The sequence below is a fragment of the Mya arenaria genome, chromosome 3, assembly GCF_026914265.1.
Source record: "Mya arenaria isolate MELC-2E11 chromosome 3, ASM2691426v1".
Classification (NCBI taxonomy): domain Eukaryota; kingdom Metazoa; phylum Mollusca; class Bivalvia; order Myida; family Myidae; genus Mya; species Mya arenaria.
The window spans coordinates 7126274-7150245 of record NC_069124.1 but is presented as its reverse complement, the minus strand read 5'-3'; the positions used below and the strand labels follow the sequence as shown (position 1 = coordinate 7150245).

The 23972-nt window shown below is 34.8% G+C and overlaps 1 protein-coding gene across 6 annotated transcripts in view; it reads left to right on the top strand.

The window, feature by feature from the left end:
* Nucleotides 1–23972, top strand: part of LOC128226810 (calcium uptake protein 3, mitochondrial-like) — an 84087-nt gene extending 60115 nt beyond the window's left edge. For 2 of the 6 annotated variants that reach the window (XM_052936873.1, XM_052936872.1), the window contains 8 exons: nt 3163–3243; nt 11072–11149; nt 11325–11351; nt 15194–15282; nt 15998–16175; nt 19789–19897; nt 20629–20786; nt 22567–23972. In XM_052936873.1, the coding sequence (XP_052792833.1) occupies nt 3163–3243; nt 11072–11149; nt 11325–11351; nt 15194–15282; nt 15998–16175; nt 19789–19897; nt 20629–20786; nt 22567–22644 (798 nt within the window). In that variant the 3' untranslated portion in view covers nt 22645–23972. The remainder of the gene's footprint in view (nt 1–3162; nt 3244–11071; nt 11150–11324; nt 11352–15193; nt 15283–15997; nt 16176–19788; nt 19898–20628; nt 20787–22566) is intronic. The other 4 variants (XM_052936875.1, XM_052936874.1, XM_052936877.1 and 1 more) reach the window with 4 other exon arrangements.

Genomic DNA, 23972 nt, shown 5'->3' with positions numbered 1-23972 from the left:
TTAACGCAAGTTTGATGAGCGTAATCGGTATTTGATATTTATGACTATACATGACTGGTCATTGAACAGATTTTAACAAGTTGTTGAATGCAGTAATGGTTCTTATTTGTGTTTAGGGTTCTCAAAAACAAAAGCATTCAACATGTCTACATTAACTGAATGTAAAATAGCCAACATACATTCAAGTGTTGAATAATCGGACAAATTTCAATAATCAAATTGAAATGGAAATTAATATAAGTATACATCAGATCTGAAATAACTGATTGTGCATTTCTATACTAAATGTTAGTATTAAAACATTCATGTTTATTGCGGTCTTCCTATGGTCTCTTTATTTCAAAATTGCCCCAAAGTCTTGAGTTACAAATTAGAAAACCTTTTTTTTTATTAAATATTTGCATATTTGATGATATAACACGTAAAATGATATTTATGGTTTTCAAGTATATTGATAATGTCAATGAAAATTGACTATTAATGATCATAGATTATCACAAATGTTTGGCACCAATCAACGATTATACGATAGATTTCAATCATCATGCCATCACAAGCATATATTACTTAAATAGTCTACATAAGCACAGATTTCTCAAGACCAATTGAAGTGTACAGCAGATCTGTTCAACCAATGAATGATCACTAGATTTTGATAATTCATGCATTATGTGGACCTAGTGACATGATTTTGTAGTGATGCAGATGGCTTTCACGCTGACAAAAATTGTGTGGTGCCTATTGAGACTGTGGTCCCTGGATGTAAAGCAAAGAAAGCACAGACCTGAATGTTCAGTAGTGTACTGTTGTCTGTGCATCTTGTGCAAGATAGAAGCTGTACTCTGTACCTTAAAAGTACACCTAGTGCAGGAATGGATGTAATGTAGAAACATATTTGATTTCATTGATGTCTGTGCAAGAAAGCTGACAAGAGCTTGTTGAACTTTCGTTTATTAATCCTAGTCAGATATATAGTGTACTACAGAAATTATGTATTGTGTAATCATGCAATCAGAATGAGCATTTAATTCAGCACTAACACAACTGCAGTCTGACACCTAGCCGCTTTTTGACTGTCTTCATTATTCGCCCAAAGTAATTGCATGTGAAATAAGTTCATGATTGTAATGTTTCCAACTTCATTATGTTCTTACATAACCATTTGAGTTTCTTTTTCAAGAATTTTAGGACTTTTCTGTTGACATTTTGAAAAGAATACCTATGCAATCAGATGAGCCTTTCCTAATGCATTTTAAGCTGGATTTTTCATAGAATCAATTGATTAGGGAAAACTGGGCAGCATGCGAGCGAAGAAGTGGGTGGCATTTCGTTCGGGTGTTAACAATTTTCATGAAACTTGGTCAGAAGACTTGTTTGCATGATGTTTTAATTAGACCAGTTTGAATATGGATCATTCTCTAGTCACTTTTTAGTGCAAATATTAAGACAAAATTCATGTGTTATATTTCTTATTCCTTTCACAAAAAGTGTTCATCCAATCGTCAAGAAGCTCTGTCAGAATATTTCTTTGCATGGTATTGAGAATAATTGAGAATATGGGTCACTTCGTATAAAAAAATAGGTCAGGTACAGAAATTTTAATTTTGTAATGAATTCAATAGCGTTTATATATCCAATCTTCATGAATCTTGTTCAGAAAATGTCTGACAATACTACATGAGACCAGTGTGAATATCGGTCATCATGGGTTAAAATTAGCTCACTTTTGATGTGAAATAATAAGGCTACATTTTGTACTCTGTCAAAATATTTTTCAGCATAATATTTAGGACCATTGTAAATATGGGACATGTAGGGTTTAAAAACTAGGCCGGACCTGAGTGTGAATACGGATTAGCTCTTTCTATGCTTCAACTTTTTGGGGAGCCATACAGGTTTACCGTTGTCTGTCCATTTTTTGGTGCATATGCAAACTTGTGTCATTCAAAACTCCAAAAACTATTCGACCTCAGAGTCTTAGCGGAATATTGCTGAGATGATAAAGTTGAGTGCCTGGGGTTTCGTTTGCAACAACATATAGTTATCAGAGTTATGGCCCTTCAATTACCAAAAATTGGCATTTTCAAACTTGTGTCTTTCAAAACTCAACGTGAAACCCTAGAGTAATGTTTATGGGATGAATAAGTTGTGCACCTGGGTTTTCGTTTGCATCTGCACATATTAAGAAGAGAGTTATGGACCTTCAATTAGCAAAAAATTGTATTTTCGAACTATTGTCTGTGTATTTGATGTAAGTGTTTTTTTATAAAAGTGGATGGAGTTTCGTGATAGACTTTCATTTTGGTTGGAAATAAATAATAACTGGTGCGAAAGTTTCCTGTTTAAGATTTCTTAAATGTTTGGATCTTAGCTGTAAAAAAAGGATAGTAAACATACAGAAATTTTTAACCAGGTTTTCACATAGTTTTCACATATGAAACTGAATAATTTCAGTAAGGGTTGACATATCTTGACCAAACTTGGTCTATAGGAAGAGTTTATGGATGACTTTCATTGGATTACATTTGGGGTCCCAAGAGTCAAGGTCACTATTACTAAAATAGAAAAATGGTTGAAACTGAATAACTTTAGTTAAGGTTGATATATCTTGACCAAACATAGTCTTCAGGAAGAGTTTTTGGATACCTTTCATGGGACTGCATTTGGGGTCCCTAGGGTCAAGGTCAAGGTTACTGTTACTAAAAATAGAAAAATGGTTAAAACTGAATAACTTTAGTCAGGGTCCACACATCTTGACCAAACTTGGTTTAAAGGAAGAGTTTATGGATACCTTTCATGGGATTGCATTTGGGGTCCCTAGAGTTGATTGTAAGGACAGCAAGGTTGTTTTAAAATGTTTGTTTTTGATGTGTTTTTGGTGTGAAATCTTAAAAACTTGTAAGCTTTGAATCTAACTTTGTAGTCACTTAAATTAACTCTAACTCTTTGTAAACTTTTAGGATTATTTATTTAATATTATAGCTATCGGTCTGTCATACCAGTTTAACACATTTATCTGTCATTTTATATGTCACTTTTTACCTACAGACTTAAAGATTGGCATGAATTGACATGACAGGCTCTCACCAAGTTTCAGTCATTCATTCTTTTTCCCTTTATTTTATGTCACTGATCGTTTTGATTTTGCCGGTTTTATTTCAGCTGGAATCATTCTTCACCCTGCCACCTAGTGAACGAAAGTTTGTACCAAGAGAAAAAACACAACTCCAATCTCTACTTGCTGTAGGTCCCTTTTAATGGCAGCTTGCCAGCCAGCCTGTTGGTTGCCTAGTAACCAAGGTCACACTGTTACCTAGCAACCTGAGATTCATCTTCTTTTACTTTCAAGTCATTTAAAAAGCTTTAAAGGGACTGTACACCAGATAGGCACCAAAAAAAGTTTTTTCTGTAACGAATCTCAAGACAATTATTTAATTTTTTTTTTACTCTGATATCATAATTGTAAAAAAAATACCAAAATGTAAAAAAAAAAAATTGTGTCGGAGACCGCGTTCGAACCATTGTCACCAAAATTGCAGTCAAGTGTCGTATCCACTGTGCTACGAAGGCTTATCCTAAACCGATGGAATGTATAAGCTATATACCTAACTTGGTTATATCACGTGATAACATCAACTAGTCAATCACGTATTAGGAATGAATTCTACTAGGTAGACATACCTAGTAATCTTTTTTAATGGAAAAATACAAAAAATCTGGGAAAAATAGATTAATTGTTAACTATGTGATACTTCAGTTAGTAAATTTCAATGCATTGTACACATCAATACCAAGTTTTTGTCAGTTTTCGACATTCGGAGTACAGCCCCTTTAATTCTTGCTGTCTAATTTGACATATATAATTATTATGTTCTAAGGATTTGGGAGTATATTATATATATATAATTAGAAGAAAAATGAATTGAAAAGTGTATAAACAAACCATTTGAGTCAAAATAAAAAAATAATGACAAACAGTTTCTTTTCTTTAATGCTGGTGAATGTAAATTCTAATCTTCACTGAGTATAAAAACCACATCAAGAATGAATCACTGCTCAAATTGTTGTTGCTTTCTTCCTTTTTGCAAATACTAAGTGAGTTGAACCCAAGTTGAGCATTCTTTGTAACCTTAAGTCTCAGGCTGCCATGGAAACAGATGCTGCTTGGTTACCGAATGTTGCATAGGAGCAAGGTGGCCTGCATGTTTATATTATGGTGTCCCTCTTGAAAGCAAGTGTTGCTTGCACATTATAGAATGTTTTAAATGGCCATATCTCATTTTCATTCATACATGCTTAGAGATGATACAAACTGACAAGTTCATATATATGGAGAATTAGATATGGTCATTTGCTAATTAATACATGCATGCTTATACTGTTTTATCTAGTTGTGCAGCTTTTACCAGTGTATAGCTTAATATAGTCAGCTATAATACTCTCCCTAGCCAATGCTTATATATGGCACTTAATATATGTAATAACTTAAGGATATTGTATTTATGAATGTGGGAAATGATGAATGAGTTCAAATCCTTGCTATTGTTTGTATTGATATCATATTATGTAGTTATTGTACACAGAATTGTTGAGAATCATTGTTGTTACCCCCATATGTGTCTGCTTGTAGTCCTGGTTGTATATATTTAGGAATAATGATATTTGTGATGGAATGATAAATATAATAGGTCATAGTTGTTGTGCTCTATATAAACATGGTATAACATACATAGGGTAGTATAGTGTCTCCTAATTTACCCCAACATTATATCTATTTAAATAGTTTGTTAGTTGGTTGAGTAAGTTATGTTAGTTGTTTGGGTAAGAGTTTGTAAGTGGGGGAGCAATAGTATGGTGGAGTAAGAGTTTGTAAGTGGGTGAGCAATAGTATGGTGGTGTAAGAGTTTGTAAGTGGGGGAGCAATAGTATGGTGGAGTAAGAGTTTGTTAGTGGGTGAGCAATAGTATGGTGGTTTAAGAGTTTGTAAGTGTGGGAGCAAAAGTATGGTGGTGTAAGAGTTTGTAAGTGGGTGAGCAATAGTATGGTTACAGTGTAAGAATTTGTAAGTGGGTGAACAATAGTATGGTGGTGTAAGAGTTAGTAAGTGGGTGAGTAATAGTATGGTGGTGTAAGAGTTTGTAAGTTGGTGAGCAATAGTATGGTGGAGTAAGAGTTTGTAAGAGGGTGAGCAATAGTATGGTGGAGTAAGAGTTTGTAAGTGGGTGAGCAATAGTTTGGTGGTGTATGAGTTTGTAAGTGGGTGGGTAAAAGTATGGTGGGATAAGAGTTTGTAATGGGTGAGCAGTAGTATGGTGGAGTAAGAGTTTGTAAGTGGGTGAGCAATAGTATGGTGGAGTAAGAGTTTGTAAGTGGGTGAGCAATAGTATTGTGGGGTTAGAGTTTGTAAGTGGGTGAGCAATACCCCTGCGAAAATGATGGCCAATAACCATGGACTACCATGGTAGTTCATGGTCATATGACCATGGACTACCATGGACTACCATGTTACGTCAAATGGCCGCCCCACGGTATCACACCATGGTAGTCCATGGTATTATACCATGGTAGACCATGGTCTACCATGGTTTGATACCATGGTAGACCATGGTAGCACACCATGGTAGACCATGGTAGCACACCATGGTAGACCATGGTCATAAACCGTGGGGCGGCCATTTGACGTTACATGATATATCATGATATATCATGAACTACCATGGTATATGACCATGACCTACCATGGTAGACCATGAACTACCATGGTAGACCATGGTCACATACCATGGTAGACCATGGTCACATACCATGGTAGACCATGGTCACATAAATAGGATTGACAACAAACTTAACAAAGATCAAAATCAGTGAAATGGAATTGTATTGATTAAAATATTAATATTCTATTGTTAAATTTGTTAACTCCCTACTAACATGTCGCCAAAAATATATGTTTCACTCCCCTAAAAGATCGTTCCTCAAAACAATAAAAACTTTTTTAAAGGTTTTAGTTTTTGACCTTCCCCACCCACTTTTGCATCGCTGCCGGCCCATTACAATTGATCCTTTTTCTCGACAAAAATAGCTTACCAACGTTAAGAAACAAATTTAAAAGCTGCTTTAATATATATATATAAATTAAGTATTAGCTGAACGCTAGTCAAAAACAAGCATTTAACTGTGTTTCTACACAAACGTATTTCGTATGTTTGTCGCGAAAATGTATTACAACAAAACATATTTGCTCATTACTTCAAAATGTTGCTATGTTATTTTAAACAATAATATTAGCGTAAAAGATCGTTATAAACGTTACTGAATTATACTCCTTACATCGCTTGAACTTACCTTAAATAAACAAAACAAGACATCAGTTTATTTGGCGCATTATTTCGACAAAAATGGCGGGCGTTCAAACTATCTCCGCCAGTGAAGAGCGTTTCGTCTTAAATGCGTAACCGTTAGAATATAGTTATATAGCTACGTTAGAATATGGCTATAGTATTTTGCAAATATTATATTTAACCGGTTTAACAACTAATTAACCAGTGTTGACCACAGGTGCTCGTCACATTGCCTGGATACAGTAATTTTATATAAAATAAAATATTTTTTTATATTTTTTTATTTTTAATTTTTTTTTTGACAAGATAGTGAATATATGTCATTTTAAAAAATATTCCACATTTTTCATGAAAAAAAGTTACTAATAACTTGACAAAATCTTGACAAAAAATAAATAAAAAAATCTATTAAAAAAAAAATATATAAAAAATATAAATTACTGTATCCAGGCAAATTGCCTGGATACAGTAATTTATATTTTTTATATATTTTTTTTGTGACCAGCAATCCATGGCACCTTACATGATACATATGATATATGTGGTGCTTTAATTAAAATAAATTTAATTTTAATGTTCATGTTATTTTGATATGGAATTTTCTTTACGTTTGTTATTTTTTTATTTATAGTCTTTGGGTTATAACTGGGCCAAATGTGTTACACTAAATGCACCAGCCAGTTGTAACCACAGCTACCTCAACTTCCTGCCTGTTGCTGATGCAACTACTTGTTTTTGTACAAGTTTCCTTTCAAAGACATATGCAGAACATTTTAAGAACTTGCCATGTTCATAAGCTGTTCCTATGATGTGCCAAATTGTTTAAAAAGAACATTTCAAGAACATATTAAGAACATAAAAGTTCATAAACTATTCTTTAAATGTGCCAACTTGTCTTTATGAACAGTTCAAGAACATTTTAAGTGCAAACACTATTCATGAACTGTTCTTATATTGTACTAGACTTTAATATAGAACAGTATTAGAACAACAATAGTCTTTAAAAAATTCAAGAACTGTTCTTAAAAAGTATTCTTGAACTGTTCAAGTACAACTGTTCTTAAAAGTGATCAGTTACTGTTCTAGTACAGTTTTGCATAGTTCTTGAACAGTAATTAAACACAAGAATATCATTTCACAGAGGTAATGGAGCATAGATGCTTGGTAATGAGCAAATGCTCTATTTCCCACAATGTTTTCAAAGGTTTTCAAATTTGGCATTCTTCCTTTCCAATAGATATTCTTCCTTTCCATCAGATGCTTTCGTTGTGGATGAGTCTAAAATTAGCAGAACAGCTGGTAAAGGGTTAATACTGAAACACAACTTCTGTTGTTGACAAGTTGTGTGTTTACTAAATATCAGTAAAGAATAAGACCACATTTATTAAGTTGCTATTTCTGTTATTTACCAAAATCAACAAATCATTTTTAGACTTATCCAAAGTAAAGAATCAGATAAAAAAGGATGATGATAGACTATGGTAAACTGTCCGACAGTGGCTGACCATGGTCAACCTTGGTGTACCATGGTAGACCATGGTTGAAATGGTGACTCTCGGAGTAAAACTTTTGTACCATAGTCTACTGTGGGTTTTTTCACGGTACTTGATGGTTGACCTTCAAAAACCATGGTATACCATGGTGATCTTTTTTTGTACCATGGTAGACCATGGTCGATAGTATGGTGGTGTAAGAGTTTGTAAGTGGGTGAGTAATAGTTTGGCAGTAGATGGAGTAAAAGTTTATACATGGGACAAGAGTATGTAAGGGGACAAGTAAGAGTTTGTGAGTGGTGGAGTTTGAGAGTCGGGGGAGTAAGAGTTTGAGAGTCGGTTGAGTAAGAGTTTGTAAGTAGTGGAAGTAAGAGTTTGTTAGTAGTGGAAGTAAGAGTTTGTAAGTAGTGGAGAAAGAGTTTGTAAGTAGTGGAAGTAAGAGTTTGTAAGTAGTGGAAGTAAGAGTTTGTAAGTAGTGGAAGTAAGAGTTTGTAAGTAGTGGAAGTAAGAGTTTGTAAGTAGTGGAAGTAAGAGATTGTTAGTGGTTGTAGTAAGTGTTTGTAACTGGACAAGTAAGAATTTGTATGATGTTAAAGTATGAGTTTGACAGTAATGGAAGTAAAAGTTTTTTAGGTAAGAAGTTTGTAAGTTGGAGTAAATTTTGTAGATGGGTGTATTTAGAGTTTGTAATTGGATGGAGTAAGAGTTGCTTAGTTGGTGGAGTAAGGGTTTGTGTATGGGGCAAGTAAGAGTTTGTAAGTGGGTGGAGTAAGAGTTTTAATGATCAAGTTCGAAAAAAGAATTGATAAATAGGTGTGAAAATTAAAAAGATTAAAAATTTAGTTAAACAAAGAAGGAGTAAAATCTGAACCGAAAAATCATTTCGAAATAGCGATTATTTCGGATATACGGTGTTTGGAATAGCGGTGTTCAACTGTATATTAATGCGAGTAATTAAGGAGTGGTAGTTAGGTTATTTTTGTTGACTTTAAATCATATGGTACCCAGAATTGCCTGAACTTGTACACTTATTGGAATATGGTCTATACAAGCACAATGACACCATGTATTCAGATGTCACATTCATTATGAAGAACAGGTATGTATTAACAAAACAAGAATAGTGTTTATCAGAAATACCAAACAGTTTCATATCATTAAAAGTCACAACAGTGAAGGTGTTCTATTAATAATGTTAATTTGTTGTATTGTTTCATGAAAAAATGTGCACAAGACCTATAATTGGATTTTATGAAAGAAAATTTATTATTTTTATAAAGTTCTATTTTTATTGATATGTGTTAGCAACTTTCAAACGCTCAATCTATAAAATTATATTTATGTGTTAAGGTACTATTGTAACTAGTTGTAGACTGAAGAAGATCTCTAACTGTGACTCATATTGGATTGTCACTTAAAATGTTACAGTCACCTTATAGAAATTCATATTGTGTTGAGTTACTTAAAATCCTTTGGGTAACTGCAAGTTTGAATTTTTGAAAAAAAAGAAAGAGATTCTTTGACTTGGGTTTGAATTTCGCCTCATTTTTTACTCTCTTTTTTTAGAGCAAGAGCACTTATATATAAAATAATAGTTGGTTGAAAGTTGTATGATTTAATTAGTTACATGATTGTATACTTCTTGTGGCTTTAGACCTAATAATCAATTGAGGTCAAGGTCATAAGAAGTTCTTATATTGGTTTCCTGTTATTGCCACACAATGCTTATGCTAAGATATGAGAAGAAGCCTTTTGGTCAGTGGTTATCATTTAGTGTATAGGTCAGCATTTGTAAAGCATTTATCGTACTGTTGACTGATGTTGCCGGTGTTAATCCAGTTTTATTGACAGTAGAAAATTATATTCACCAAGACATTAAGTTGAGATGAATATATCACTTTATGTTATCCATATAATGGCATTACATCGATATCATCAGTCTGTAATTGTTTTATTATATGCTTTCGAGTAATAATTTCCTGGTAATTATTTTTTCAAAAAATGTTATTTAATATGTCAAAAAATGTTATTGTCACTCAATGCCATCACTGACTTTTAATACTTTTCTAGTAATGGTCACTTAATCATAGCTTTCAAGGAAAATTACGTCACATACTGTTATGTGTGTCTTGTTTTTTTTGGCCGCTATATATATATCTATGATTTGTCGAGTGACAGCCTTTCCACCAATGAAAAGGCTTGAAAATTACTAGGCATATAATAAATTCAGTTATATCATCATCACAGTAATTTCTATATTCATGATATTTTTCATGTTATTGTTGCAGATTAAAGCATCATATGATATCTTATTTCCGTTCATGTCTATCTAACAAAATATTTATGTTTAACTTTTTACGAGAAATGTTTGCACAACTTTGCAGCTTAATTTCCATTTATTCGCTTAAAATGCATGGTGGTGGAATTGAAGTTTTGCTTGACTAAATCATGCTTACTCTTGTGTGAATTTGTAACTGGGAACCTTGTTCTTTACAAAGCAAAGGTAAAAAAAAAAAATTGATTGTTTCTGTAAAATTTATATAAAACTATTGTTAGCGCACATGCTAAAGGTCAAGGCCATGGTTCAAGGTCAAAGGTTATAGCCATAGATTTTTTGTATATCATTAATTTGTGGAAGGATTGTCATGAAACTTGGTTCAAATGTTCTCCTCATTGACACAAGATCCACAGCCCTCCATATCTCCCAATGTCAAATGTGGAATACAATGAGACAAGCATGTGTGGAGACATCCATGTTTGTTTCCAAAGACAACTGTGTAGTTCATTCAAAGGAAGCTACATTGACCAAATTAGTGAGTGAGTTTAATTTTAATGACAAGATCTATAATCAGCTTATTTTAGGTATATCATTGGATCTCTTGTGAGTAGATTTATAAGTCGAAGGTCACTGTGAGCCCAATACATGAATCAACTAGTGACATAAGGCAAAACCTTAATAGGGTGAACAATATTTTTGGCTCTCAAATTGGCTTGTTTGAAAGGATGATCACAAAGACTGTATGGTGATAGACAGTTTGATGGTATGGAATAGAAGGTAAATAATGGATAATCATTTTTATGATGTAATTACAATAATATTTAATAATATACATACAGACAAACTGCATGAAAAAGCAAGGTTTCCAGTTTTACAAAAGAGTTATATTCTGATCCAATTGCTCTGGATATGCTGATATTCCCTATATGTTATCCTGTTCTTACTAATATCAATTGCAGCTCGAAAGCCTATTCGGTAAGCCGGTAGAGTCGGGCAAGGGAGCAGAAAAAAAATCGGACTCGAGTGAAGAACGTAAAGTAGGTCCTCTTGTATTTGACATATATTGATATTGTATAAATGTCTTTTATTTTATTATATAAACATTTGATTTTAAACAATGGCTGTTATGGTCTTTATATTTAAGTTCAATTCTGTTTATTTCAAGTTTTATTTAATATATTGTTGTTTATTAAAATAACATGCTTTAAACAGTTTACAGTTGATGGGCGTGAAATTGGAGTAAGAACTTGGCATATTTCTGTAGTTTTGCCTGTTTATATTTATGCAGAGAATATATCTAATAGTTATATACAATATAATCATATTTATGATGACAACTTTTAGTATTTAGTTCTCTGAGTGAGTTCGTAAGTTTTGCTCTCCTGTATTTCGAGGTAAATGATCTGGTTTTGTCATTTATCCTGTCACTTGCATACAAATCGGTCCAATAATTTCTTAGGGCAGTTGACCACATGATGTTTATTTTTAGTCCAGACTTCTTTTCTTTTCTGAAATGTACGAGGAAAAGCACAAATAATGCTTCAGAATCATATCAATAAACAAGTGACCTCAAAAATCACTCGCCCAGAAAGTCCCATCACTCTGCATGATAATGACACTGAATTGTTGATGTATTAAAATGCAATTACATTGACTATAAACGAATTGGATGAAATTGAACAGTTTAAAGAACTATTTTTCGGGCACATTTAAACATAGTTTACCAATAACTTGAGCAAAACTTCAAGGTGCACATGTCAATCGTTGAAAAAGTTTGTCCGCTACAACCACACAATAGGGGAGACAAGCGCTTTTTTAAAAAAGCAATCTCTAGATGCATTTTAAGTCCACTATATCCTGTAAGAACTCATAACTTGTCGGGTGTGTACCTTAAGTCTCATTTGAAATAGACATTTGATTTATAAACCATTAACATATAATATATCAGCGATTAACAGAGATTACAGTTATGAAATCATTTCTTTGGTTTTTGGGCAAATTGAAAGACATGTCTGGTTGGTGATTGTAGAGAATTTATAAACTGTTCAATATGTTCATTTTTTCTGAAAGGATTATTAACATATTTGTTTGTATGTTCATGCTTCATGCTTTATGAACGCAGGATTGCATATGAGCAAAATCCATGACGTGCGCTAACTACATTTTAGATACTTTATTCGCCACGATTAAAAATGAATAAAATGTTATGCAGCTGTGTATTATTGATTAAAAAGCTCTATTAAAAAGTATAAAAAAATTCTGATAATTATTATGTGGTTTATCATTGTTTAAGTGATGTCTTATTTATTGCATCAGCGTGCAAATAAAATATGATGTCATAACCCATTGTGGGTAATGCAATATATTTACGTTCTCCTAGTCCTTAGTATAGATAAAACTTGATGTTCATACTGTATAACACACAAGGAGTTATGTCGTCATTGTAAACTTCAATATTGTGCTCCAATTGAATTAGCGCAATGTCCTTTAACCAATGATATACAATGTTACAAAAATCAGCTATTCTTTTGTACAAGCGCATTTTGTCGGTTACACTTCTTTAAGAAGAAATACTCAAATGCAGAAGATCTTGCTCGTTTTTAATCGCAATGAATATTTTTAGCTCACCTGTCACGTAGTGACAAGGTGAGCTTTTGTGATCACTCTTCGTCCGTCGTCCGTCCGTCCGTCCGTTCACAATTGCTTGTGAACACAATAGAGGTCACAATTTTGACCTAATCTTTATGAAACTTGGTCAGACTGATCATCTCTATGAAATCTAGGTCAAGTTCGATATTGGGTCATCTGGGGTCAAAAACTAGGTCAGTAGGTCAATTAGTAGAAATACCTTGTGAACACATTAGAGGTCACAATTTTAGCCTAATCTCAATGCAACTTGGTCAGAATGATCATCTCTATAAAATCTAGGTCAAGTTCGATATTGGGTCATCCGCGGTCAATAACTAGGTCACTAGGTCAATTAGTAGAAAAACCTTGTGAACACAATAGAGGTCACAATTTTAGCCTAATCTCAATGCAACTTGGTCAGAATGATCATCGCTATAAAATGTAGGTCAAGTTTGATATTGGGTCATTCACGGTCAATAACTAGGTCACTAGGTCAATTAGTACAAAAACCTTGTGAACACAATAGAGGTCACAATTTTAGCCTAATCTCAATGCAACTTGGTCAGGGATGTTCCTTGCATGAAGCTCTACCAAAGTTGTTCAAAGACATGGATTCCATGCGAAACTCTGGTTGCCATGGTAACCGATAAGAAAAACTTAAAAAAAATTCTCCTCCAAAACCACAAGGCCTAGAGCTTTGATATTTGATATGTAGCATCACCTAATGGACCTCTACCAAGATTGTTCAAATTATGCCCCTGGGGTCAAAAATGACCCCGCCCCGGGTCACGTGGTTTACATAGACTTAGATATGGAAAACTTAACAAATCTTCTCCAAAACTAGAAGTCCTAGGGCTTTGATATTTGGCATGTATAATTACTTTATGGACATCTACCAAGATTGTTCTAATTATGCCTCTGGAGTGATAAGAGGCCCTGCCCGGGGGTCGCAAGTTTTACATAGGCTTATTTAGTGAAAACTTAAAATCTTGTCTAAAACCACAAGGCCTAGGCATTTGATATATGGTATGTAGCTTTACCTTGTGGTTCTCTACCGAGATTATTCAAATTATGCCCCTGAAGTGATAAGAGGCCCCACCTAGGGGGTCACAAGTTTTACATAGGCTTATATAAGGAAAGTGTTTAAAAATCTTCTTGTCTGAAAATGCAAGGCCTACGCATTCAATATTTGGTATGTATCATAACCAAGTGGTCCTCTACCAAGATTGTTCAATTTATGCCCCTGGGGAGAAGAGGCCCTATCCTGGGGGGAGTCACAAGTTTTGCATAGGCTTATATAGAACAAAAAACTTCTTGTCTAAACCAACAAGACATTGGCATTTTATATGTGGCATAACCTAGTGGCCCGCTACCAAGATTGTTCAATTTGTGCACCTGTGGTGAAAAGAGGCCTCACCCTGGGTGTCACAAGTTTTACATAGGCTTATATAGGAAAAAACTTTAAAATTTTCTTGTCTGAAGCCACAAGGACTAGGTCTTATATATTTGGTTTGAAGCATTGCCTACTGATAGGGTCATGTGGGGTAAAGAACTAGGTCAGTGGGACAAATAAAAGAGTGGCCTCTAGGGGCCATACTTTTCATTGGATCTTTATGATAATAGGTCAGAATGTTCACTTTATTTAGCAAAGCTACAGGTGAGCGATACAGGGCCATCATGGCCCTCTTGTTTGTAAATGTTAATACAAGTATTGATTGCTTTATTTCTTGCCTTTATGCTGTATTAATGCAGTAGGCCAAGCAAGCTTCATGGAATTTGCTTGCGTGCCGTACTGCATTTATACAGCATAAACGAAAAAAAAGCAACAATCAATCCTTAGGCGACCAAGAAACGCTAGCATGCTTCATGGAATTTGCTTGCGTGCCGTTTTGCATTTATACAGCATAAACGAAAAAAAATCAACGCGATCAATCCTTAAGTGAATGTCAAGGGTTCTCTATCTCATGAATGTGAATATACTATAGATATCAATCTTTGGTTGCTGATAGGTCCGGTTTTATAGAAATATTTAAATACCGATTGCTGCGTTGAACTGTTGATCTGTTTTCTCTCAGTGCTTTTGCTTAATATGTGCAATGTTTATCCTTTTGCTACAAGCTACATCATTGCTTGTTGACATATATTTGTAACAACAGTGTGGTTTTATCTTACTTCTGCAGACCTGTAAATGTATATTTTGAATTTTCCTAACTTTTCAGTAAATGAAAAACAAAAGGAAAAACAAATACAAATTGAAGTGTTTTTAAAACATTTTTTACCTGTTAATAGAATCAATGAAATCAAGACCTTGTAAAATCAAATTCTATATATTCTTTAAATGTGTGCTTGAGAAATGTTTAATAATTATTGAAAAGCACACTTTGAGTATTGTGTCATAAATTATTTATATTTGCTACAATGGTTTATAACTGTTTTCTTATAATTTCTTGTAGAGTGTGATGCCTATCCAAGACACTACCCTGTTGGTCCACTTTTTTGGGCGTCGGGGAAATGATGTTCTCAAATACGAAGACTTCCACAAGTATAATATTGGACTTCGATTTACTCTACAATGCTAAATGTTTTCAGTTATTATGCCCCCCTTTAAAGATGAGGCAGTATATTGCTTTGCACATGTCGTTTGGTTGGTCCATCTGTCTGTAGACCATAGCTTAGGGGTCATCAGGTTAAAGGTCAAGGTCACAGTGACCTTGAATGTGAAAAAGTTGTCTGAGTGATAACTCAACAATGCCTGTATCCATGGCCCTCAAACTTGACTTGGAGGATGGGCCTGACCAAAAGATGACCCCTTGAGTTTGAGGTCATAGAGTCAAAGGTCAAGGTCACAGTGACATGGCGCTCAGGGGGGCATAATGGTTGACAAACATCTCTTGTTAATGGCTTTGAATGCCAATGTTATAAACCTTAGGTAAGGTAACCTTTGCTTGGCAAGAAATGTGATCAATGCTTTAAAAATACCAATAATTCTGTCCAGTGTTAAAGTTATAGTTACTTACTCAGTTTGATATGATAAAAAAATCTCATAAATTTTCATTAAGAATATCTTCTGAACATTTACATTTATATTTCATGGTAACTTGGTTAGTACAATTTTCGATACAATTACATTACAAACAATTAAGAATTTGGTAGTAATGCAAAACATGCATTCAATGTCAAACTAGCTCTAACTGTGCAGGGCAAGTCTCTGAAACTTTATAAAAGTTAAAATAACTTGCACTGTTTTATTCTTTCAGATTCATGGAGAATCTTCAGACTGAAGTTATTGAGCTCGAGTTCCTCGAGTTCTCCAAGGGAATGCAGACAATTTCTGAGGAGGACTTTGCCCGTATCCTGCTGCGGTACACAAATCTTGACAAGACTGATATCGGAGAATGTCTTCAGAGGGTGCGGAGTAATACACCAGAGGAAAAGGTACTGTAGTCCTGAAGAATAGTACATGTAGGATGTCAGAGAAATCTTTTTTCAACTGGTCAGAATGTGTATGGGCATAATATCTTGAACAATTTCGATAACCAGCCATATCACTCTAATCACTCAAGAGTTATTGCCCTTTAACAATAGAAATTACCTAAAATTGGTCTTGTCCAATCAATAACTAAATACCTTGTTCAGATATCCCAACATTTGGTCAGAATGTGTATGGGCTACCTATTTGAAACAAGTTGGATAACCAGCCATATTTTGCGTAGGCACTGAAGAGTAATCGCCCTTTTTAATTATGGAAATTTCCTAAAATCAGTCTTGTCTGATTAATAATTTTAGAAAACTTTGTCCAGTCATCCCCAAATTTGGTCAGAATGTGTATGGGCTAAATATTTTGAACGTGTTCCATAAGCAGCCGTATCCTGTAATTTTCCTTTTATTATTGAAATTACTCCTTTTCAAAATAATAACTTTATGCCCAACCACTTCTTACCAAACTTGGTGCTCTAAGAGTAGAACAGATGAATTTTGTGACGATTGGCACTCTTCGAATTCCTGTTTTAATTAAAGCTCAAGTTTACATTTCGTAGCTAAGTAGCGTTTGAAACCCTTTGAAAAATTACACTTTTTTCAATGTTAGATATTTAGCAAGGAAAAAGCTGGTACTGATTGATTATGGTACTGAAAGCTGTAATGGTTATATCCTTTTTACTCCAAACATGCACATCCAATTCAGACAATTTTTTACATGTATACATCATTTTATCATTTTGTTCAGCGCTCAAATAATCAGGTAACATGGCTAGTCACTTGAACTGCAGCATCCAATTGTATTAAACAGCTTTGGTCAAAGTAAGCCAATATGTTAATTGATTGGTCAGTAGTTATCTAATATTTGTAACTAACCAGTCGTTTTATTTAAATGTGAAAACTTACTAACATATAACCTTTTGACAAATTCAACAATTGGCTGTAGTATTTTTGTCAAATCACTTTTCTATGGTTACCCAATAAATACTTGTAAAAACGACCTTCTGTGAGAGTGGTATAGTGCTATAGGTGTCCTCTCACTTAAGGTGGTGAGTTCCATTGCAGTTAGGGGAGGAGTGGTCTATTGGTATAGGATTTCACCTCTCACCCAAGAGGTCTTGTTTTCAAGCCCCTTCATAGTAAGAGTGGTTTAATGGTATAGGTATCTATCCCTCAATTAGGAGGTATTGGTTCAAGCCCCATCAGAGTGAGAGTGGTCTAATGATATAGGTTTGTCTCCTACCAAAGGTGGTAGGTATAATCCCCATCAGAGTGAGAGTGGTCTAGTGGTATTCACCTCTCACCCAAGAGTGAAAGTGGTATAGGTGTTCACCTGTCACCCAAGAGGTCATGAGCTCAAGCCCCATAAAAGTGAGTGTAATCTAGTGATATAGGTGTTCACCTTTCCACAAAGATGGTGGGTATGATCCCCAACAGAGTGAGAGTGGTCTAATGATTTAGGTGTTCACCTTTCAAGTTTGTCTCCTACCAAAGGTGGTAGGTATAATCCCCATCAGAGTGAGAGTGGTCTAGTGGTATTCACCTCTCACCCAAGAGTGAAAGTGGTAAAGGTGTTCACCTGTCACCTAAAAGGTCATGAGCTCAAGCCCCAAAAAAGTGAGTGTTGTCTAGTGGTATAGGTGTTCACCTTTCCCAAAGGTTGTGGGTATGATCCCAATCTGAGTGAAGTGGTAAAGGTGTTCACCTGTCACCCAAGAGGTCATGAGCTCAAGCCCCATAAAAGTGAGTGTTGTCTAGAGGTATAGGTGTTCACCTTTCCTCAAAGGTGGCATGGTTGATCCCCATCTGAGTAAGAGTGGTTAAGTGGTATAGGTGTTCACCTTTCCTCAAAGGTGGCATGGTTGATCCCCATCTGAGTAAGAGTGGTATAGGTGTTTGCCTGTCACCCAAGAGGTCATGAGCTCAAGCCTCATAAGAGTGATGTTGGTGTAGTAGTATAGGTGTTCACCTTTCCACAAGCCCCAAAAAAAGTGAGTGTTGTCTAGTGGTATAGGTGTTCACCTTTCCCAAAGGTTGTGGGTATGATCCCAATCTGAGTGAAAGTGGTAAAGGTGTTCACCTGTCACCCAAGAGGTCATGAGCTCAAGCCCCATAAAAGTGAGTGTTGTCTAGTGGTATAGGTGTTCACCTTTCCTCAAAGGTGGCATGGTTGATCCCCATCTGAGTAAGAGTGGTTAAGTGGTATAGGTGTTCACCTTTCCTCAAAGGTGGCATGGTTGATCCCCATCTGAGTAAGAGTGGTCTAGTGGTATAGGTGTTTGCCTGTCACCCAAGAGGTCATGAGCTCAAGCCTCATAAGAGTGATGTTGGTGTAGTAGTATAGGTGTTCACCTTTCCACAAAGGTAGTGGGTATGATACCCATCAAAGTGGGAATGGTATAGGTGTTCACCAGTCACCAAAGGTGGTGGGTATGGTCCCCACCTGAGTGAGAGTGGTATAGGTGTTCACCTCTCACCAAAGGAGGTTTGTTTGATATCCATCAGGGTTGGAGTGGTCTAGTGGTATAGGTGTTCCTCTCACTAAAGGTGATGGGTTGAAAAAGAATAAGAGTGGTTTAGTGTAATGAGTGTTGGCCTCCCACTCAAGGTGATTAGTTCAACCCCTATCTGGAAGAGAATGTTCTAGTGGTATAGGTGTTGGATTCAAGCCCTATCAAGGGCCTGAGTGTTCTGATGGACATCAGTACTAAATGGTTTCTACCAAGGTGAAATACTTGAGAGTGGGGCACATCAGCCTAAAGCTGCTGTAATTTTCAGAGTCAAGCTTAAATGAGTATAAACTAGATGACCTAACTCTCCCATACCCACTGCCAAACCTGTGATGCACATTCTTTTTCTGAGCTACAGTGTTGCATTCTCTATTGTACCTATTTGCACTTTCCCATAGATTCACAATTGCACTGTAGTTTGCCAGTAATGTTAACATGTCTTGCAAGTTATGGTATGCACATTTCCTACAAGTAAGTCAATATAATTTAAAGGGGGACAATGTTGCATTAGTTTATTAACTTGTCTTTATAAGAAGGTCAAGATAAAAAGGGCAAGGTATTGCCGTAGATGTGGTGTCGTTGGCAGCATAGTCATGGTTGTACTAGAAAATTGTTATAAATAAACTTACATGTACATGAGACTTGGGACATGTTATGGCGACAACAATACACATATGTAAAAAGTTACATTCATAACACTGGAATATTTTTTTTATGGCTTTTGATCGACTTTGAAAAAAAACAAATTTTATAAGGTAATGTTTTTTGTTTTTGTTTTTTCAGTTTTCTATGCGTAGGGCCACGTTATCAAAAGTGTAACATATGATCATATTTTTTTTAAAACCTGAAGTCTTGTTTATATCGAGTAACACTGAAATAAAATGTTTGGAGGGTCATATAACTTTAGGCTTATTTAGATTTATACATGATTTCATTGACCGGTATTGATGACATCCCTTTGGAGGCCAGAGGTAGATATAGAAGAACTCATTGTGACCATTTAATACACATAGATTATAAATCGTGAGACTTCAGTTATACATGACTTTGTATGATTTCAGGGGATATCATTTGATGAGTTTCGCCAGTTCTCCCAGTTCATGAACTCATTGGATGACTTCACCATCGCAATGAACATGTACACATATGCCCAGCAGCCGGTTTCCAAAGGTTTGTACTCCAATTTTACTATTAATGTGATATAATTAATTTTGTTAAAATTTTGGGAATTTGATAAGTGTAAAAAATTCAATAAATTTATGATACAAAAATGGCAGGCAAGTTTTTTTTTGATAGGTTGAAAATTAAAATAAATATTACTATGAAACTTGGTACACATCTATACAATGAAACTGTGCATTATGAATTATGTGTAGGCTTGTAGCAAGTCTAGCACTCCTTACGAGTGCCCTATTATCAAGAATTGATATTTGTTCTCAAAGTTTGAAAAACCAATCTGGTAAAATTTTGCCAAATTACTGAAGATAAAGGACAAGAGATGTAGAAAATGGATTATCAGGTGGGCTTGATGACTTGACTGTTCTTTTTAATTTTGTTTGGTAATTGAACCTGAAAAATTTCAGCGATTAAAAGATGTATAAATGTGTGGTAAATTCTTTAAATTTCTTTCTTTAATAGTTAAGTGAAGCAAAAATAAATAACAACTTCCATGATTGGCAGGCATGTCAATATGCTAGACATTGCACCTATGCCAACTGCTAAATAACCCTCTTAGTAAAAGAATTAATAATAATGATTGAAATGTTGATTTAACATCACTGTCATTAGAAACCTAAAGTTTTAAACCTGTTATCCTATTGGTGGAGACATGGGCATAAACACTCAATGATTTAATGTGTGTACTTCTCCCCATTATATTGGATACTGTCATAACCTTACAGAGGAGTTTCAGCGAGCTGTGATGATATGTACGGGATCTACCCTCAATGCACACATCGTAGACACGCTGTTCAACATATTTGACGTTGACGGAGATCAACATCTCAGCTACAAAGAGTTTATCTCCATCATGAAGGATCGCAAGTACCGCGGAAATAGGGTATGGCCTTCTCATTGACAGTGCTATAAATGTTTATGTCTAATTCTGTAACAATCAAATTCTTTCATATATTACCTGTATTAGTGTACATATAGATTGATTACAGATTATAGTTGAATTACATGGTACCACATATTAAAGATTTTTAGCTCGACTATTCAAAGAATAAGGAGAGCTATACTACTCACCCAAGCGTCGGCGTCACCCCTTGGTTAAGGTTTTGCGTGCAAGCACACATAGGTTAATATCTCAGCAACTACTTGAGGTATTGCATTGAGACTTTATACAATGGTACTCAACCATCCAACCTACTTAATTAACCAAGTTTGATAACTCTACTTTGCATTTAATGCCAAAAATAGGCCTTTAATATTTGACTTAGAAATTCTGGTTAAGGTTTTGCGTGCAAGCACACATAGGTTAATATCTCAGCAACTACTTGAGGTATTGCCTTGAGACTTAATACAGCGGTACTCAACCATCCAACCTACTCAATTAACCAAGTTAGATAACTCTAGTTTGCATTTAATGGGCCTTTATTATTTCACTTAGAAATTCTGTCTGCCCGGTTAGCTCAGTCGGTAGAGCGTTGGACTGCTAATCGGACAACCCGGGTTCGATTCCCAGGCGGACCAGGTCACTTCTGTTGTGATTGGTTATTAAATCCTTCCTACGACCATTCACACTATACCACTGCCCCTGGCATGTACAGAAGTTGTCAGTCCCTTGCAGAAGTGAAGGCACCTAGTACTGGTTCACCGCCCAGGATAGGTGTGTGATGGTTGAACTGTCACTCTGGGACCCTTCAATGTGCTCACGCCGGGACCCGGAGTATAAACTACTAACACCACCACCACTTAGAAATTATGGTTAAGGTTTTGCGTGCAAGCACACATAGGTTAATATCTCAGCAACTACTTGAGGTATTGCATTGAGACTTTATACAATGGTACTCAATCATCCAACCTGCTTATTTAACCAAGTAAGATAACTCTAGTTTGCATTTAATGCAAATAATAGGCCTTTATTATTTGACTTAGAAATTCTGGTTAAGGTTTTGCGTGCAAGCACACATAGGTTAATATCTCAGCAACTGCTTGAGGTATTGCATTGAGACTTGATACAATGGTACTCAACCATCAAACCCACTTAATTTTCCAAGTTAGATAACTCTAGTTTGCATTTAATGCAAATACTTGCCTTTATTATTTGACTTAGAAATTCTGGTTAAGGTTATGCATGTAAGCACACATAGGTTAATATCTCAACAACTACTGGATGAATTGCATTGAGACTTTATACAATGGTATTCAACCACCAAACCTAATCGAATGGTCAAGTTAGGTAACTGTGTTTTGCAAATAATGGCCCTTTATTATAACACATTTATGTTAATATCCCCGCACATCATGTATTGCATTGAAATCTAATCTAACAGTGATCCATGCATGTTTCACCAAAACTTTTCAATCCTTACACTGAAAAGCGGCGGAATAGTCGAGCGCGCTGTCTCTGTGACAGCTCTTGTTAACTTAAGAAATGGTTAATTTTCAATATCAACTGATTTTTAACTTAAAAAATGTTTAACTTTCAATATCAACGGATTTTGAAATGTTTGAGTACCAGTATGAATATATGGTAAAAATAATTTAAGAATGTTTCAGTGGTTGACAATTCATAATCACTCATTCTTTACCCATAATCACTCTGCACAAACAATCCAGTCAAGATGTCATCTATGAAGTGATATCCATGTAAGCAAAACTGTTGTCTGTTTCAGTCTCACCTTCAGCCGACACCGCGGACCTGGGACGCATTCAAGGTCTGTGTCAAGTCCGAGATGAAATCATATGTCTAGATCTTTGACATACACAACCTCAGCCCTTATAATGTTTTTTGTGTCTCTGTGAAAGGTTGAAGCATCATTCTGTGGTTGTAACCTTTCATAATGGTTCTTACATACCAATATACTGACATCTTGAACCGAAGTGTTTGCTACTTGAGTTTTATTCCTACATATCGAAGTGTTTTGTTTTAAAAGGACTACTAGAATATCTCTAGTGGGGCAAATTACACCAATTTGGAAATTCTTCAATGTGCTACATGTGTTTGTTTTGTTTTTGTTTTAAACACGTGCTAGTATTCAAAGCATAGTTATATCAAAACTGACGTTACCCTATTTTCATCTTTGTAGGTTTTTAAAGCTGAATGGGTAGTGGTTAATAAAAAATTGACGAACATGCTGGAGCTATGTTAGTTTGTTTACATTTTCACCGCATTATTTGTACACCTACGCAGGATTTGGTAATTTTACCAAAAACATAGTGGTTAAGTTTTGACCAATTATATTTTTCCTATAAGAAAGGTAAGCTTTTTTCTAAAGTTTAGTACACTCGTGGAAATGAAAATTACCGCATACATGTAGTGTAAGTTAAAATTATAAACATTAAAATTCAGTGTCTAGATGTTAGTGATATTGGCCCTGTACCTGGTCTGTTCTGCCTGACTTAATGTTCTATAACTATATTCATGGCAAGGTGAGTATTTTGTGTTATTGTAAATATGATGAGTTAGAAATGTACCATGTATTTAATTATTGTATCCACCAGAAAATTATGAAAAAACAATAGCAAAAGGGGATTTGTTAGTTTTGTTTGTTTGTGTTTTTGTTATAGAAATGTATTAGAAAATTTAGTTTAATAAATGTTTTAAGCATTACAGGAAAAAATATAATAGACTTTGATTCTGTAATTTATCATTACAACCATTGCTGGGATACCTGGCCCCAATTTCTCAAAACTTCTTAAGCATTTAGTAATTTATTTCAATTAGCCCAAACACATACTTTAATTTGAAAATTTCATGAAGAAAATTCTGTATTGAAGTCTCAAAACCCTAAAAAAGTTTATAACACAAATAATACCAAAACAAAAGTAGTGAGCTCAGCTTGATCATGTTATAATGAACTTAAGAATTTTTGAGAAATTTGGGCCGGTGGAAATTACTTTTTTTAAATCATTAAATGTGACACCAATTACTGATTCCCATATAGACGGTGGTTTGTTATGTGTTAGTTTTTGTGTATATACATATATATAAGGTTCAACACCCATAAAGCTTTTAATTATTTATTTTATATTGTTTATTTCTTTTACACTCATTCTTGAATAAAATTATTTAAAAGAT